At 37.1% G+C, this 19,371-nt stretch overlaps 1 protein-coding gene across 5 annotated transcripts in view; it reads left to right on the top strand.

Moving 5' to 3' along the window:
- RhoGAP102A (Rho GTPase activating protein at 102A) overlaps positions 1 to 19,371 on the top strand; it is a 61,699-nt gene that overhangs the window by 17,584 nt on the left and 24,744 nt on the right. For all 5 annotated transcript variants that reach the window (XM_070112702.1, XM_070112701.1, XM_070112700.1 and 2 more), the window contains 5 exons: positions 6,692 to 6,846; positions 9,879 to 10,029; positions 13,007 to 13,099; positions 13,164 to 13,333; positions 13,412 to 13,774. In XM_070112702.1, the coding sequence (XP_069968803.1) occupies positions 6,692 to 6,846; positions 9,879 to 10,029; positions 13,007 to 13,099; positions 13,164 to 13,333; positions 13,412 to 13,774 (932 nt within the window). The remainder of the gene's footprint in view (positions 1 to 6,691; positions 6,847 to 9,878; positions 10,030 to 13,006; positions 13,100 to 13,163; positions 13,334 to 13,411; positions 13,775 to 19,371) is intronic.

Below are 19,371 nucleotides of genomic sequence, written 5' to 3'. Positions count from 1 at the left end.
AAAAATTAACTTAGGGAACAAAAAAGAACATATATAAATGCAGCATTTGCGTTCACATATTATATTTAGAGATCGTTGCAAAACGCCATTAATCAAAAACAAATAACTTGCCATAACTAAGCTCCGCAATAAGATACAAGACTGTTATTTGGTACACAGGATCACATTAAGGAGGGGCATCTGCAGTTAAAAATTTTTTTTTAAAAGTGGGCGTGGTCCCGCCTCTAATAGGTTTAATGTGCATATCTCCTAAACCGCTAATGCTATAATAACAAAATTCACTGGAAGCAAATGTTTTTAGCACTTCTATTGACGGTGTGAAAATAGTTGAAATCGGGCGGCAACTCCGCCCACTCCCCATATAACGGTACTGTTAAAAACTACTAAAAGCGCGATAAATCAAGCACTAAACACGCCAGAGACATTAAATTTTATCTCTGAGATTGTATAAGATGACTTTATAGGAACCGCGTTCAAAATTAGACAGTGGGCGTGGCACAGCCCACTTTTAGGTGAAAACCCATATCTTGAGATCTGCTTAATCGATTTCAACCAAATTCGGTGCGTAACGTTCTTTTCATGTTTCTATGTCATAGTGCGTAAATGGGCGAAATCGGATTACAACCACGCCTATTTTCCATATGACACCATTTTAAATACCACTTGATTCTTTCACTTTCCACTATGCAAATCAAGCAACAATGATTATATCGGCGTAAAACTTTGCGTGAATAATGCAATTAAAGTATGCCACCTTGCGGCCAAAAATTGTCTAAATCGAACCAAAACTGTTCAAACCCCTAAGTACTAAATATGTGTACCCCAGTGCCTATAGTTGACCGTCTACCGAAAATATCAGTCAATACACAAAAAAATCTCAAACGAGTATACCATTTGATTTTGCGAGAGTATAAAATGTTCGGTTACATCCGAACTTAGCCCTTCCTTACTTGTTTTAAATGTTAATTTGAGAAGTCTGTAATTTTTTTTTGTATATTGATCAATCTACGTGAAATAGCATGTTATTCCGTATTCCCTAATTCACAGAAAAACTTGTTTTCTGAATAAAATATGTTTGAAGTTAATTTTCCTGAATATAATTTAAAACTTTGAGAACTGACTTCCTTATCACAATTGCTGCGAAATATGTATCTGCGACAATTCCAGATTATTTTTTTGACGAAAGTTTTTTGTGCAATTAACCGGGGGAAATTAAAGGTATAATTTTTTTAATAACACATATTTATAACCAATTATGCGGGAAAACCAATTAACCAGGTTCAATTAATTCAAAATTTACACGTTTTTTGTATGTAATATACGGGTGTTTTTGAGCGATCAAATGATTCAAATAGGTATGAAAATCAGTTAATCTACTATATAAATGTTTACATTTAAAGAATTTTTAATGGTCTTATTATGACAACTTAAAGGAAAATTAATTTCAATTTAATTTCACTTAAGTTCATTCACATATTGACTGCTGTATACGGTACAAAGTCAACTGGAAGATTAAACATCACTTTATTGGATTTATTTGCATTTCTGAACTGATATCATCCACTTTTGGCATAACGCAAAGTATGCTCGAGAAAATGATTCCATTAAATTTAATGCAAACTCACGAGATAACAGTACTATCAGACAAAAATGCTTACATAATTTCATTAATATTATATATCTTAACGCCACTACTTTCCGTATAAAGTTGGTCATAGTATGGTCATGTTGCTTGGAAAATTAAAGTTCGATTTTGAATATTTTTAACTGCGTCTCTATATTAAGTTTTATTCCAATATCTTCGTTGGTGTGTGATATGTCTAATGAGAGGTTGTTATCCGATTTCCCCCATTTTCACATCAATATATATAGATAAATGAAATTGAAGTGTATGTTTGCCATATTAAAATAAATTAATAAATTATTGTAAGCTCTGCGAACTGAACAGTAATATATTTGTTGAAATCCACGGGGGCGAAATCGCAGGCATAGCATAGTTGTACCAAAAAATTATAAAAAGATTAGCGGACCCGACAGACCTTGTCCCACGTCTTAAATGTAAACTTTTTGAAATTAGCTGTAACAATTAGACCATTTTGATGAAAATTGTCATTAGAAACTTGATAAATTACATGACGTCATTTATATATATTATATTTATCACAATTCGACCAATAGCGTGTGAGATTTATTAGTATGCTTTCAGAGATGTAAAATGTAGAAGCGAGTAAAAACACGTCAAGTGGACCCCCCATTTTCCACTTGATCATCGAATTTGAATGTGAGTATTTTTTCATAAAGTAGTCATCATGAGCAAGTCCCCTGCTTATTTTTTTTTAATTTTAATTTTAACAACAATTTTTTTTAATTGAAAATTTTTACTACTTTTAGTTAAAAAATTAATAATTAGAAAACGATTGGTGATTTTATACTGAAAATTTTCAGGAGTTATAGTTCAAAGCTTGTACTTTGAGAAAATATGTATGAATTTAAATAATTTTTTTTTTCAAATTGTTAATTAAAATTTTAATGACTTCTCCCTCACAAAATTAAAAATTTTTTTTTAGTGTTTTGCAATAAACATTAAAGTAACGAAACCCGCAAAAAAATTTGATTGATCGCGATTAGATTAAGCAAAAAAAAATTTTACGACGCGCGGTCAGCGCTGTCGGTATAGCGGTTTATGTTTGTGCGGTTCGGCAACGCGAAACTTAGAGTGTGTTACATATTTCATTTGTATGTTGGGATGATGGTCTCACATTTTGCTTGCAGTGAATTAGCATGAATGTGGTAGAACAATATGCATAATACTTACCCGCTTAATAGTTTCAAAGAAATACTTAAGACGAAAATTCCCTAATCCCCCAGAATGTATTGAATACCCGCTATTAATATTTCAAGGACAAATTTTTAACTAGAATTTCCTATTCTTTAAGTATTAAAAATCCATAATTTTTCTACCCCATATTTTTTTCTATTCAGTATAAAACATCCAATTAACATTACAATTCTTGTTTTAAATAAAACGATATTCGAACTAAATCCTTTGCGGTTAAAAGAAATAAATATGAAAGCATCTTAATATTTTATGTCCCAGTATCTACAAGTATGTGAACAACAAAGGAATATCTCGAGCCATTCGTAATTTCGTTGATAATTAATCATGAGCCTCGTTAAGAAATGCTGCAATCCATTTAATAAAAAGAATCATAAAAAATTCATTAAAAACTTAGTTTTAATAACAAATAGCCGCGCTCATGATTTTAAAGATTTTATTGGGAATTATATGTGCAATTCATGTGAACGGACTATTTATTCAGGCCGAAAACCTGAAATTCTTGGTGAATTATCGGTGAATAAATGTCCTGAAGTCAACAAGCCTGAGAAGTCAAATGATGTTATCGAAGATGACGAAGAAAAAGATCCTACTTTTCATTTCAAACCGGTAGATAACAAATTAAACATTGATAAGGTTAATAAATTTTTAACGAAAATTAGTGAACCTCCAATCAAAACCAATAGAGTCTCAAGTGATAAAGAATGTCAAAACGTTTTAACAAATGTTGTGAGTAAATTTACGGATAATATTAACAATGTAAATAGTGAAATTGATCCAAAAGAGCTTTTACTTAATAAAATTCAGGTTTTGACTACGCTTCCTACAGATTATTCGATTAAAATGATAAGGAAAGAGTTTAAAGTTTCCAAACGAATGGTGACAACTGCAAAAAAAATACGACAAGAACGAGTATTCGCATCGCAACCTATGATTAAGAGAGGAAAATCTCTAAACATTGAAACCTTCGATCGTATTGAAGCTTTTTATCTATCCGATGATGTCAGCCGCGTAATGCCTGGTATGAAAGATTATGTTTCGGTGATTAAATCCAAAAACAAAAACGGTTATTATTATATAATGTTTACGAAATACACAAGCAATTTAAAGATGCTTATCCTGACGAAAAGATTGGACTATCCAAATTTCAAAAACTCCGACCTCGGGAATGTATATCTGCTGGCAAAAGTGGAACTCATAATGTGTGTGTGTGTAAAATTTTTCAAAATTTCAAATTGAAATTAGCTGGATTTAAAAATGAATTAAAAAAAAGAGGGGAAAATTATTTCAGAAAGCTCAAATGATTTAATTAAAAGCTCTGTTTGCCAAGAGTCTGCATCATTGTGTTACTTTTCAAAGTGTACTAAGTGTCCAGAAAGTGATAGCATTATAAACAAATTGGAACTAGGGAGTCTGATTGTGACAGCGAGAGCGTAAGCACGTATCACGGAGTGTAAAGTGATAACAAATCGATACCCATTATAAAGATCATAAAAATCATTTAATTTCCTGAAGTGCCAATCGTGATCCATAATCAGTGTAAAGGTGTTCCTTTTTATAATGAGTGAGCGCAATGCGCTTAGTTCTGCAAACAATGTCGCAAAGATAATCTTAAATAGAAAAAGAAAAAACGACAACGTGTTTGAACACACAATGTCGAAAAATACCAAAAACAATTATTACGCTATATTAGATGACGATCTAAGAGAGTTCAATGAAACACTACAAAAATTCGAACAACACGTTCGTTCCAATAATCTAAGCAACAAATATGAACAAAATGAAACTAGTAATACAACAAAAAACAACCCAGCAACACGTGCAGCGGCAGCAAAAACTCCAGCTGGCGTCTCGCATAGAAACAACACTAGTGAAGTTAATTCGATCCCAAACGTCAAACGAAAAATAAACAACAAAAACATTCCTCCAATAAACACATTCGACATCGAATCAAAACGAATAATAGAACTAATAAAAGACGGTCTAAACATAACACAATTTAAAATCAAAGAAAATAATCAAAATAAATTAGCAATTTTTTTAACCAACATTGAAGACTACAAAAAAGTCCGAGGGAACTTAGAAAACACCAAAGTAAATTCTATTCTTACACGCCTAAATGTTTAAAAATCAAAACATACCTATTGAAAGGGCTAAACGGCAATACCGACCCTGAAGAAATTTTTAATGAACTTTGCACATATCAAAACGATAACCTAAAAATTCTTAAAGTTAATCAATTTACCACAAAAATTTCCACGCAACGCAATATAAAAATACCCATGTTTATGATTCAAACAAGTGCCGAAAGTAACGTTAACGAATTAAAAGCAATTAAAGCTGTTTTATACCACTGTATTAAATGGGAACCCCTACGGAAAGCTGAGATTTCGCAATGTAGAAACTGTCAAAGTGTCTTTCACAGCGCAGCTAATTGTAATCTACCACCAAGATGTGTCAAATGTAGCGGAACACATAAAAGCAAAGATTGTAACTCTTTAGACGCAAACTCAACTGTAAATGATAAGGTGTATTGTGTTTTATGCAAGAAATTTGGGCATACAGCTTCCTACAAAGGCTGTGAGCGGTATAAAGAGCTTCAACAAAAAATAAGATTGAAAAAACAAAACCTAATAGCCACGAAAATAAACACTAACCAAAATTTTACTAACTCTAATTTAAGTTATGCAAATGTCTGTAAACAGTCAACTGGTGTATTTTATGATACCAATAATCAAAACTCTCAAAATCAAATATTCGAAGAACTAAAAAATACAATGTTATCTTTATGTAAACTATTAACAGTTCTTCAGAAGCAGCTGGAAATACAAACAGCAAGAGTTGATGCAATTTACAATATAATAGATACAGCATGAATTCAGACCATACTATAACTATTACCCAATCCCAGTTAAATATAATTTCACTTAATGTCAACTCTCTTATTAATATAAGCAGGATAATAGAGCTAAGTAAATTCTTATCAAATAATAAGCCCGATATTGTTCTGTTGAACGAAACTAAACTTAACACAAGACACAAACTAAAATTTATAGGGTATAATTTAATAAGAAAAGATAGATTGTTAGGATCGAGAGGAGGAGGAACCGCAATTCTAATTAGTGAAAATATAAAATACACGGAAGTTTTCAACCAACACATCAATGCCTTATCCTATTTAGAATCTTGTGTAATAAAAATTCATATGCCTCCGAATAACATCATGTATATAATTTCAGCCTATTACCCTTCAGGTAATAATAACGGCACATTTAAATCTGAACTCAACACAATCATGATGACTACTTTATGAAAAAATACTCACATTCAAATTCGATGATCAAGTGAAAAATGGGGGGTCCACTTGACATGTTTTTACTCAGGTCTATATATTTTTGATTATCGACATTTAGTGTTCGTCCAATGACAAGATTTCGCGCATCTTCAATCAATTCAATAATCAATTTAATATCTATCTCGATTAGTTTTAGGCATCGTAATCACCATTAGGAGAACACTCTGTGCAACATGTTGTGAAAATGTGGATACCTGTTACATGAGACACTTGAAAATTAAGCGCATATTCCGCATTCGAAATACATGCAGTGAAGAAACGCTTTCGCGTACTACTGCTTTTGTTGAATATAGTCTGAGACTTTTTGCTCGGAAAAAGTACTACTGTTGAGGTTTTGACAATGTTAATACCTCATTAGAGTTAATAATATATCATAACTAATTTATTTTGTATTCCCAACAAAATAAACTAGGAATCTGGCTACCCAATTAAATTATTTGTTCTTGTATATATTATATATGTGTATAACAGTAAGATTTTTTTAATTTTTTAATTAACAGCTGCTGTGAAGGATGCAAGTTTGAGCACAGCAATGCAAAAGTCAAAATCATCTTCCAATGTCGGACAGTTTGTCACGCGTAAAATACTTAAAAGCCGTTCGAAAAGTCAGTCACGACCGAACACTAAAGCACCAGTTTCAAAATGGGCGCCAGCGGTAAGTTGAGCGATGAATCTTCATTCAAATTTTAGTTGCAATTTCCAGAAATTTTTTGAAGTACGAGTATACTAATTTAGCGCCTATTTTTAATTTACCGTTTTTAATTTTTCCAAAATGCTGCTCAACAACGAGCAAATCAAATAATAACATTTTCGAATTTACCATGTCAAAGTTGAACTTTCCTGTTCTCCTGTTTTACTTATCGCATAAAATGTAGAACTTTAAAGTTCCGATTTACATTAGTATTATAGGCAGAAAAAATTAAGTGTTTTGATAATTTTATAAAAAATAAATATTTTCAAGTTGTCACTTCTAGCAAATGAGATGCATGAGGCAAGAAAAAAAAACCTTATTTCGAACCCTTCTCTGAAAGAATATTCGTATTTATAATACCGCAATATGTTTCACAAAGTTTTGTTCACCTAACTGTTGTTGGAATCACCTAAAACTAATGGAGATAGATATATAGTGTCTGGGTGCTTGAAAAGTTATGGACCATTTGATGAGGGTGTCACTCCCTGAAAAACACTCTTTATGCAAAGTTGTATTTCTTTAAATTCATTTGGCTTAATTAACGTACTGTATATATTGTAAAAAGAAAGAATCAGATGGAATTTAAATTTTAGTTATATTGTATAATATTATGTACATTTGGTGCCTGATGGGTTCTAAGTATTTTGTGTCGGGTTTGTGAACTGGGCATTCACAGAGATAGTTGAAAACCGTTTTCGTATTCCATTCTAGGTTGCAGCTGCAGCAAATATTGTTACAAAGCAAGCGCTTTTGTAGTACATGCCCTTCAAAAAGCCATTGCCCCGTTATAGTACTTAGCTGTAAGTTTTTCTATGCTATTTCTGCACCTAATTAGTAGGTCCTGGGTTCTTTTCCCACCATATTTGGGACATATCTGCTTTGTTATCTTGCAGCTCGCTATTGAATTCCATCTGTTTTGAGATATTTGTTCAAATGCATATAAAGCTCTCTTTTGATCATTCCTAGATGGTACGGTATTGACTCCGCCTCAGAATCATCTAAAAAGGCGCCTAGATTTGCCATTTGTCTGCCTTTTTACTGCCGAAAATTTTCCTGTGATTCCCAGTCACACTCTAATTATGGACAAGTGGAGTTGACTTACCAGTGAGCTTAAAGCCTCCCTGAAGTTGTTGACTTCGCTGGAATTGATCTGTTGCGTTGACAAGGCAAGCAATGCCGTTATCCGTGTATATGGTTGCTTTCTGTATCCTCCCGTAGTTTTTCAATAGAATTACATAAGCCCTCTCTATACCTAGTACTTCCGCTTGGAAGATGCTGGCTGAGTTTGGTAGGCGGATAGAAAGATAGATGAAAATATTAATGGAGTATATCCCCGCCCCTACTCCGCAGCCCATTTTGAACCTACCGGTATAGTTAGAGATAGTATCCTCCTCCTCTACTAAACCTCTTCTCCATTCACATCGAGACGGTAACCTCACTCGAAAGTGACTATTGAAATCTAACCTTGGATATAGTCCGATTTACTTATCTTTAGCTGGTTTAGGACGGCGCTATGTCAATCATCTTTTGGGTTTCAACCTCCTAATTCCTTTATTCTGGTAGCGGGACTTGTAGTCACTTTCCGAGTAAACACATCTATGGGCAGTTGATAAAGGAGCATATAAAGCATCGGTCGGACATGACTTGATAGCCCCATTTCATTTCCTAATATTATATTGTTTATTTAATGCTGGCCATCAAACTAGTGTTCTAATGACGTATATGTAATGGCCGTATACATCCACATGACTATATTTAGACCAGTTAGGTCTCTATTTCAACCCCTACGCATTTTGCCGTGGTGGACAGAGAAGTTGTTGTACCACTCAGTCAGAGTAGTTTTATTCGAGGTATTTTTGTTTTACTCGTGAAAAGCATCAGTTTCGTTTTAATTGAGTTAGCACCTAGTCAGTTGTTCGCGACCTATAGGTGCAACCTTCATAGAGCTCTTTCCACAATCTCACTGCTTGCAATCTGCAAACCATGTCGTCTATACCGCCATGTGACAGAGAATCAATAATCGTTCTTATTACTATATTGTTGAAGGACATAGACAGAGAGGCAGTCCTTGTAGTGACTTTTAAATTATATTAAACACTTTGTGTAGGGCAGTTTCGGTTGATTTACCCTTTATGTATGCATGTTGTGCATTCAATAAGGTATCTCCTATTATTTCTCGTAAGTGTGTATCCATTAGCCTTTCTAGAAGCTTCAGCAAGAAGGATGTGAGGCTTATATGTCTAAAGTACTTTGCGTTAACGAGTTTTTTGGTACGTACACCCCTTTTACTATTTGCCAGATTCTCGTTATGTAAAATAATTGGATGTTGCCCTTATACATCTTTTCAAGCCTTAGAACCATTGGTTCCTTTAGCTTCTGCACCATTATGGGAATAAACCCATCCTGGCCCGCTGCTTTAAATGGCAAGAAGCTTTTTATGGCGTATATAATCCCCTTCTTACTTACTATGAGGATTGGTCTGCTGTATTTGCACGTAGTAGTTCTTACCAGAGAAGTGCGTTTTCATGAATTCCTCCAGGGATTCTCCAGCGGAGGATGTCAAGCACCGCCCTTCGTCTTTAAAAAGGATGTATTGATATGTTCCTTGGACAATATGTTACTCAGTCTGGCGGATTCTGTGCAGCTTTCTATCGATGTGCAGTAAGATTGCCATGAATCTGCTTTTACTGACTGCTTTTTTGTATTGCTTCAAGATATCTTTGTAAGTTTGCCAAACTTTAGTCTTATAACTTTCTGAAATCAGATATTCAGTGGTTGATCCATCATTTCTTTTTTTATTTTTCCTTCCAACATATGTTTTATATTGATGTTACTTCGTAAATTCTTCTGATTTTGGAAGGGTTTTGACACCCAACCGAGTTCAACGTAACTGTCTACCTATTTTGGCGGTGTTAATCCTTACTAGGAAACAAATGAACAATTAAACCAAGTTTGATTGCTGATATTAAATTAATTCTTGATATTTTCTTTTTTAGGAAAAATACAGTTGGACTTCAGAGAACGGTGATCGTATTATAATCCAAGATTCATGCTTGCAAAATCTGACGGACATTGAAGCGGAAATTTTACAACGAGTTGCGATTGAAAAGATAAGCGAACTTAATATTGGAGTTAATGTCTTATTAAGTAGGCACAAAAGTACTGTTCACTAATCTAATATCGCTAAACCTAAAATTAATATATTTAAAAAATAAAAATATTAACAATGTATGTCTTTGCCAACTGACATGATGGACTAATAACATATACTGTTTTTTTGTTTGTTAATATATCTTATTTATTGAATCTGCTTGCTCAAAGCCTAACAATAAGTAAGAAAATCTTAAATCTAATTAAAACTAAGCAAGCTCAAGGTTCTAGTTGAGAGTGTTTGGTGATACGTTGCTCTTTAGAAGGCTGGTAGATCTTTCCTTTTTAAGCGGGTTTGATTACAAAATTATTTCTGCTGTCCTCTACTTATTTTTTTACCATAGGAATACCAAGGTCTTTGTGAATGTTTTCATTTCGAATATACCATGGTAAACTCGTTATATCTCTAAGGATTTTTGACTGAAACCCCTGTATTATATCAATATATCCAAATCAGCTTTATTACCGCGTTGTATAACAAAACTTTATTGTCAAGTCTTAGTTTAGAATTTATTTAAAAGCCATTTTAAAGTTGCTGCTCTTATTTTCAAGCTAGTTATTTTACTAGATATACATATGTTTTCTAATTGTGAGCGTTCTGTCCAACTGAATGCCAAGATAAATTACATCATTTGCTTGTAATACTAAGATGTTATATATTTTATATGGCTGACAGATCTTTGGTCTTAATGAAAATGTAACATGCTTCCACTTTTGTTCATTTAGATTTATTCGCTAGTTGGCTACCCATTTTTCAACCAAAGCTAAATGCTGCTAGAGTATCCTTGACGCACTAGTGGGACATTTATTACGGCATACTAGAGCTGTGTCATTAGCAAAAGTCGATGTCATTACGTAATAACCATTTGGAATGTCTGCTGTATATAAGAGTTGGACCTAGCACACTCCGTTGAGGTACAGCAGCCCTTATCGGTCGTTCATCTGATATGAAATTAGCCACTTTAACAGTAAATCTTCTATTTTTTGAAATAAGAATAATTTTTTAATTTTATACAAAAGGCCTACATGACACACCTTATCAAATGCCTGAGCTGCTTCAAGGAATATTGCTGAACAATACTCTTTGTACTCTAATGTCCTTCTAATTTCGTAAGTAATTCTATTTACATGCTCTACTGGGCCATGTTTTGCACGAAACCTGAATTTGTGCGTTGGAATTGTATTATTTCATGGCGAAAAGGAGACATATTTGATAGCAACACTTTTTCAATTATTTTGGAATGGCAGGGTAGGAGGCTTATTGGTATGTAGGAAGAAGCCTGTGTTAAGTCTTTCCCTGGTTTATCTATCATGATAATCTGCGACTTTTTTAAATGAATTTGGATAGTATCCGAAACTGAAAATTGAATTAAAAAGCAAGGAGAGCATTACTACTACTATTTTGGGAGTAATTTTATCGTGTCCTAATGACTTTTTTGGATTTATCTCTTTTATTATATTTTTAATTTAAAAAGTTGAAGTCTCAATAGACACGAGCGACGTGCTAGCAGTGTCGGGCAAAGTAGGCAGATTAAAGTAGCTTTGTGGACAATTACGCTGAAATACCTTCTCTACGTAGTTTGCAAAGCAAATTACTTTTTCTTCATCACTTCGAGCCCAATTACCACTCACGTCTCTTATGGGCATGTTGTAATCTACCGGCCGCTTAATGTGTTTTTGGACTTCCCAAAGGGAGTTTTGCTTGTTGGTTGAATTTGGGGTCAATTTCTTTATATAATTTTCAGTGCTGTATTCTTCAGCGCTTTTCAAAGTTTCAGTAATGAATCCTTCAATAGCAGCTAAGAAAAAGGAGAGCTGTTTGCTTGCCATTCACGTCTAGCTCGCCTTTTTTCAGTTACAAGCTTTTCTATTTCAATTGTGATTTTTTGAGACCAGTTAGTTTGGTTTGGTGTTGCTAAAAAAACTGTTTTAGCTATTATTTCATCAAGTTCGCTTATGCTTTGGTCAATATCTCTTTCTAAGTTTATTCTGAAATCAATATTAAGATGGCTACTTATATATTTTTTATATTTTAACCAGTTTTTTTTTTTTTGGTGATACAACCAAGGGTTGTTTGCATAGTTTTATTAACACAGGAGAATAATCAGAAGATAAGTTAGTACATGTATCAACAGTTATAAGCGATCTATCTATATTTTTACTGACAGCAAAATCAATTAAATCTCGTATTTTGTTTTGATCACTGGGCCAGTTTGTCGGCTTACCAGGAGATATTATGTCAAGATTATTGGGTCTATTTATAATAGTGTAATACAGTTGTCGTCCTTTTGGATTAATTTGACATAAGCAATACATATGCTTTGCATTGTAATCCCCACCTGCTAGAAATATATGTATTTCCTAGTGAGCCAAAAAAGTCTTTAAATGGGCAATCTGTAGATTTAAAACCAGGTGGGCAGTATGTAGCCGTCATATTTAAGTCACTACTGCGATTTTTTAAACGTTTCGTTGTAGCTTGTAACTGGGCTGTAGCATGAGATTCTAAAGCATGGTGGTTTAATCAATTTCTAACCAACACTGCTGTTCCACCACGCGCCTTTCAATCTGGGTGATTTGTAGCTCAGAGCTAAAATCAGGTATAAGAAAATTGATAATAACATTACATCTATAGTTTTTTCATTTATAAATGCAATAATCTCCAGTTTGTGCTAGTAAACACCGGAAGGATTCCTAAAACAAATATTTAGTTCGCTCATTTTGTACTTGAAAAAATTTGCATTTGACGAACATGACATTTACTGTTATGTAGATATTTTTTCTCGGACATGAAAATTTATAGGATTTCAGTCAATTTATTTCATTTCACGCTCCATTAATAATTTATTTAAATGTTATGCTTTACTTATTAGGTCTGGCCATTGTAAAATAATTTTACATAATATAGTCCTCATGCAAATACGATAGATCAAAAGAGCTAAAAATTAAACATTTTAATATTTTCAATTACATTTAGATCATGATAGTAAGCCACAGAAGCGAAGGGTTCTGGCCAAGAAGAAAGCGATGACTACTAGTTTCTTTGATATTAGTAAAAAAGAGGACCAAAGTAGGACTGTACTTTAAGTTTTTTATCAATATTTGTTACGATTTTTTTATTTTATCTTTGCAAGAACATGTTGGACACGGTTTATTTGGCAACTCCTTGGAATGTTGTGTAATCAATGATAAGAAACAGAGAAGCAACTTGAAGACATCGTCCGATCGTGGTTCGCGCAACTCAATAACAGCACTATTTCGTGGTGGTAGTGCGAATGAGGCCGCAAATAAGCTGCATGAAAATGTAAGCAAGAAAAATATTCCTCAATGGAAATAGTAAGATTTACACTTAAAGGTATAAGTACTGAACTTATTTATATAGGTGCGATCTTATGAAAGCTTGCCCTCGAGTACATTTTCTTTGGTAACATCGCTTAGTAGGGATAATAACTCTAACAGTAGCCGACCGAACAGTGTTAAATCGAGCAGCGGTTATTTTGATAGCTTGTCAAATTCTACATCAATGCAGAAGCAGATTTCACGCAGTCAATCTGATGTAAGGCGTCACAGTCAAGAGTTAGACCTGCAGGATCCGTCTTATTTTAAAGAGCAGAGTGAAATAGCCAATCAAAATGCTTTGCAAGTGCCTACTTTCATAATATCTTGCATAAAATATTTGGAAGAGCACGGATTACACATGGTTGGACTGTTTCGTGTGAGCACATCGAAGAAGCGAGTTAAACAGGTAATAAATATTCACATATAAAAATATTAATTCAGGTTAATCAATCTTAAGATATACGAACAAAATCGAAAATAAATATGGTATTGTAATAATATCTCGCTGGATCTAAACACGCATTTTAATGAAAGAGAACATATTGTTTACTGCCTTAAATTAATGGATTTGTTAATAGGTTAATTTAATGTAATTATTATATTTAAAAGTTAAGGACCCAAATGCTGTGCTCCAACGAAACTCAAATTCTGCAATTTAAAATAGAAGGATAAATCCCTGAGCCATTTTTTTTTTATACTTAATAACAAAAAAATTGACGTTGAGCACAACCATCAGCTATAAATTTGAAAGAATCTCTCCGAGCCATTCGATATCAGACGAGGTTTTAGCCAGAGTGACACTCTCTCGCGCATCTTCTTCAATATAACGCTGGAAAAAGTGATACGCACCGCTAATCTGAACCGCAGTGACCCTGTTTACGCGATAAGTATAATAATACTGGGTTGCTCAGATGATCTTGAGACTGTAAGCCTTAACAACATAAAGAATCGAAATATGTTGGTCTTGTGGTGATCGAGGGCTAGACAAAATACCCGGAGACCACACACAAAGTTTTCTCGCATCTTGGGAACTACGTCATTGCTGGCAGCTATAAATTTGAAGGAATTTGCATATCTCGGAAACTGCATAAATTCCACAACAATTTAAGTCCGAATATCAAGCGTAGAAAACGCTTGCCAGCAGATGCTACTTTGGGATCGGTAGGCTATTAAGAAGCAGATCTCTCTCTTTCGACGAACAAAAATTACGCTCTATAAGTCTCTCATCATTCTCGTCCTATTATATAGCGCAAAAATATAGACGATGAGGAACCGAGACGAGAAGACAGCTTGGGCATTCGAGAAAACAGTTCTCCGCAAGGTCTTCGAAGCCGTCCGCGTGAGCGATGAATATCGGAAAAGATGGAGCCACCAACTGTGTAAGCTTTACGGCGACATAGATTTATTTAAGCGCATAAAAATCCAACGAATGCGCTGGTTAGGTCATGTTGTTCGCATGGAAGATAATGCTCGAAAAGCTCCTTTGATTCAAAACTCATGGGTGAACAACGGAAGCAAGGACGCTCAATCCAATGGAAGGACCAAGTGCAAGGTCTACACTTGGGATGTATAACTGGCGTCTCCTCGCAAAGGAAAAAAGCAACTGGCGAAGTTGCAAAAAAGAAGAAAATATTTAAAGTTGGGATTCATAGTCAACTGAAAAAAATATTTCTCCTATTAACCCCACAAAGATAATGCTATTTTATACCACTGGAAAGGTAAATATATGTCGAAATGACCCATCTTCTTTTAAAATAATATAAGAATGACAAAGATTTTAAAATTATTCGCTTTTTGACTGAGGTCATTTATTTCATTAATTTTTAGTCTCATGAGGTACTTATAAAAACATAAAGACCGGTTTAGCAAACCGCGCGTTTCAAGTTGCCCCGAATACAAATGAAAGTCTGAGAGCGTAAACTAAAATGACTACGTCATTTCGACGAATCGTTTTCTTACTGGGGTTAGGTTAGGTTATAGGGTCGATCCTAAGAAGGATCACACTTGGACAGCTTAAACGCCGGTCCGTTGTGGTACCCAAAACTCCTATGAGCTGGATCAATAGACCCTTACATGTCGACAAAGCGCTTTGTGCCTATGACAAACTTGTTGAGACAGCCAATATCTATTTTGGCCAAATCTTCTGGTCCGCTGAAAGTATGATTGCCGAGATGTTTCAGTCTAGCAAAAGCCGGACAGTGGAGGAGAAAGTACGGGGATGTTTCCACCTCACCCTTCTCCATACAGCTTTGACAACTAGCATCGGGTAGTATTCTAAGCCACACCGCATGAGTTCCCATTGGACAGTGCCCAGTGAGAACTCCTACCATACCGGCAAGATGAACTTTTTTCAAGGCGGGAAGATCCCCCGACTATCCACTCTCGGCCAGAAGCATCTCACAGTCGCGCAGGTCCAAAGAAAGAACGCAAGACGTTAGTCCTTGACTAGCTTTGAATGCACGGTTCGCGCACTCAGGGCTAGTATTGTCGCTCTGCTGTCGGAGTGAATGCTCACCTCTCTAAACGAGGCTGCACTTCGTAGCAGTACTTCTACCGCCACCTTGATCGCTGCCACTTCCGCCTGAAAAAGGCTACAGTGTACCGGTAGCCTGAAGCTAAGGTTGACGGAGAGCTCTTTACAGAAACCCCCCCCTCCAACATTCCCTCCTAACTTCAACCCATCCGTGAAAAAGCTCACCGTGCCTCTTCTTAAGCGGCTTCGTCCCACCCACATCCCTCTTGTAGGGATATGAGTAGAGAAAAAGCCGCCTCGAGTGGCCGCAGGGATCCGAATTTTCAAGAATGCAGCTGAAGGAGGAGAGAATTGCGGCGTGTCCTTGTTCGGACCTCTTCATAAGCCCAGCTTCTTTGAGCCTTATAGCACACTTCGCAGTAATGCACCTGCCGGCAATGTCCACAGGTGCTATGTTTAAAATGGTATTAAGAGCTTTCGTTGGTGTGGTTCGCAGTGCACCGGAGATTCCGATGAGCGCTGCTCTTTGGACAAGCTCAAGATTTTTAGCCAGAGTAGTCTTTTCGAGCGAAAAGACTTTTCCACCATACGAACACACCATAGAACAATATTGGCTTGACTACGGTTTCGTATAGCCAGAACACCACCTTAGGTGAGAGTCCCCACCTTTTCCCTATAGCTCCCCTGCAGCAATATAAGGCGACCGATGCCTTATTGACTCTCTCCTCGATGTTCGGCCTCCAAGAGAGCTTTCTATCAAGGATGAGCCCTAGGTATTTCACCTTATCAACAGATTGGAGACGTGAACCCCCGAAAGAGGGGAGAGGCACATTTGGGATCTTATACCTCCTAGTAAATAAAATCATTTCGGTTTTACTTGGGTTGACGGGTAGGCCGCTTCTGTTTGCCCAGTTGGATATCACGTTTAGGTACCCTTCGGTGAGCTCATAGACGGTATTCAGGAATTTACCTTTAACCATAAGAACCACATCATCAGCATAGGCTATCACCCGACAGCCTTGCTCCTCGAGTTCTTTAAAAAGGTCGTTCACCACCAAGATCCAGAGCAGGGGGGAGAGTACTCCTCCCTGCGGAGTTCCCCTATTAACCTTTCTGGTTGACTTGGCACCTCAAACTTTTCGAGGGCTTTAACCACTGCCTCTGGCCGCACGTTATTGAAGACCCCCTCGATATCGAGAAAGGTGCCCACTGCAAATTCCTTGTGCAACAGCGCTATCTCCAGCCATGACACTACATCATGCAAAGCAGTGTCGACCGACCTGCCCTTGATGTAGGCATGCTGCGCCCGTAGCAGTTTGCCCCTCGGTATTCTGCACCTAATGTACAGATCCATAAGTCTCTCCAGCATTTTCAACAGAAACGAGGATAGGCTGATATGTTTGAAATCTTTAGCACCGACATGAGAGCTTTTACCGGCCTTAGGAATAAACGTAACCTTAACCTGTCTCCAGGCCTTCGGGACATGGCCCAATCTAACACAGTTCGCGTAGATGGGGGCCAGCCAGCTACATGACACCTTAACCGTATGCTGTAGTTGCGCCGGTATGACGCCATCGGGACCCGGGGACTTGAAGGGCTTGAATGATTTCAACGCACAGGTAAAGTGACGCTCATCCAGAAGATCCAAGAAGGCTGTACAGCCTTCCTGAAGCTCCCCCAGTGGCACTTGTTCAGTAGAGCGATTCAGTGGAAAATGAGCATCTAAGAGTAGCTTTAGCGACTCCTCACTACTCGTAGTCCACCCGTTATCTACATTTCTTAGATACCCCACTGGAGTAGGATTTTTTGCAAGAATGCGTCTAAACTTTGAGGACTCGTGACAACCCTCTACACTGCCGCAGAAGGCTCTCCACGAAGCCCTCCCTAGAGCCACTTTTACGGGCTTTATTGAAGAGTCTTCTACTCGAAGATCTAATCTCCGTTAACTCAAAAGTCCACCAAGGGGGTTTCCCTTTAGTATTCTGAGTTTTCAGAGGACAGGAACTTTCAAGAGTAGTTCTACTAACAGAGCTGAAAACCTCGATCGAATCCCTGTCAGGCGCGGTTGGAAGAACTGATCGAAGCTTCCTGCAATACAGGACCAAATTGGTATTCCTGAAGTTTCTCTAGGTTCTATGCGTCGGGCGCGGGGCGTCCAAGCTGAACCCAATGTATTTATGATCAGAAAAGGAATGGTCGTCTAGAACTCTCCATTTCGAGATCAAGGGAGCAATTTCCCTAGAGGCTAGCGTGACGTCAAGGACTTCCGCCCTGCTAGTGTCGCAAAAGTAGGACAGTTTCCCCTATTACAGCTAAAAAGATCTATATCACAAATAAAATCAAAAAGTGACGCACCTCTTGCGTTTGTGTCTGAGCTCCCCAGACGGTGTGCCGTGAATTGGCATCCGAGCCTATTAGGACCGCGGCTCCTTTGCGCCTGGCCTCTGCCATAGCCATCCTCAGCAGACCCGGAGGTGGTTCCACCTCGTCGTCATGCGGCATATAGGCTGAGACAAGCCAGATTTTTCTAGCACTGTCCTCTAGCCTAGCAGTGACGACGTCCTCGTTGCTGAAATTAGGTAAAAGAAAAACGTAAAGTTCATTTCTGACCAACAGACAGGCTCTGGTGCTACCTGTGCTGCTTGCCGCCAGGAGCTTATGGCTTTTTGTCCTTAGACGAAGCAAAATATCGGCGGAGGCCGCCTTTGAGTGCTGGAGGTTAATTTGGAGGATCTTCATCCTCCAAACTCCTGTCCAACATTGCAAGTTCCGCACCATCATCCATGTCATCGACCCCAGCCTCCTCGAACAGGCGATCGAGACTGAAGACGGATTAATCCTCGTGCTCACCGCGGCCGAGAGGATAAGGGTCGATATCCATTTTCGTGTGGGTATCTTTCCCGCTCTCTTCCACTCAAGCGGAAGGCAGCGGGCCATCCGCCCTGGCCTCTGTTTGGAGCATTCTGAGAATGACCCTCTCGTAGCCATAACTTATGGCCCCCTTTGTGACACTGAGTGGAGCGAGGCACTCCTTGTTTACGAGTATCAGGCTCCTCGGTCCTCTCCAGGCTAATCACCTACCAGTCTTGGGTGGGAAGAGATGGGTTGCAGTACCGCAACGTCTCTTTAATATCGGCCGGGGGAGATAGTTCAGCTGCATCGGGAGATCCGATTTGATAACCGCCTCGAGCCTTGCTCCCTACCTTGGCTACGGCCTTCTCCATATCTTATACCATCTCTTCATCTTCAAGTCATCTTCAAGTCATCTTATACCATCTCAGAGATAAAATTTAATGTCTCTGGCGTGTTTAGTGCTTGATTTATCGCGCTTTTAGTAGTTTTTAACAGTACCGTTATATGGGGAGTGGGCGGAGTTGCCACCCGATTTCAACTATTTTCACACCGTCAATAGAAGTGCTAAAAACATTTGCTTCCAGTGAATTTTGTTATTATAGCATTAGCGGTTTAGGAGATATGCACATTAAACCTATTAGAGGCGGGACCACGCCCACTTTAAAAAAAAAAATTTT

This window comes from Bactrocera oleae, chromosome X, assembly GCF_042242935.1.
Source record: "Bactrocera oleae isolate idBacOlea1 chromosome X, idBacOlea1, whole genome shotgun sequence".
Classification (NCBI taxonomy): domain Eukaryota; kingdom Metazoa; phylum Arthropoda; class Insecta; order Diptera; family Tephritidae; genus Bactrocera; species Bactrocera oleae.
This window is presented reverse-complemented; position numbering and strand designations above follow the sequence as displayed.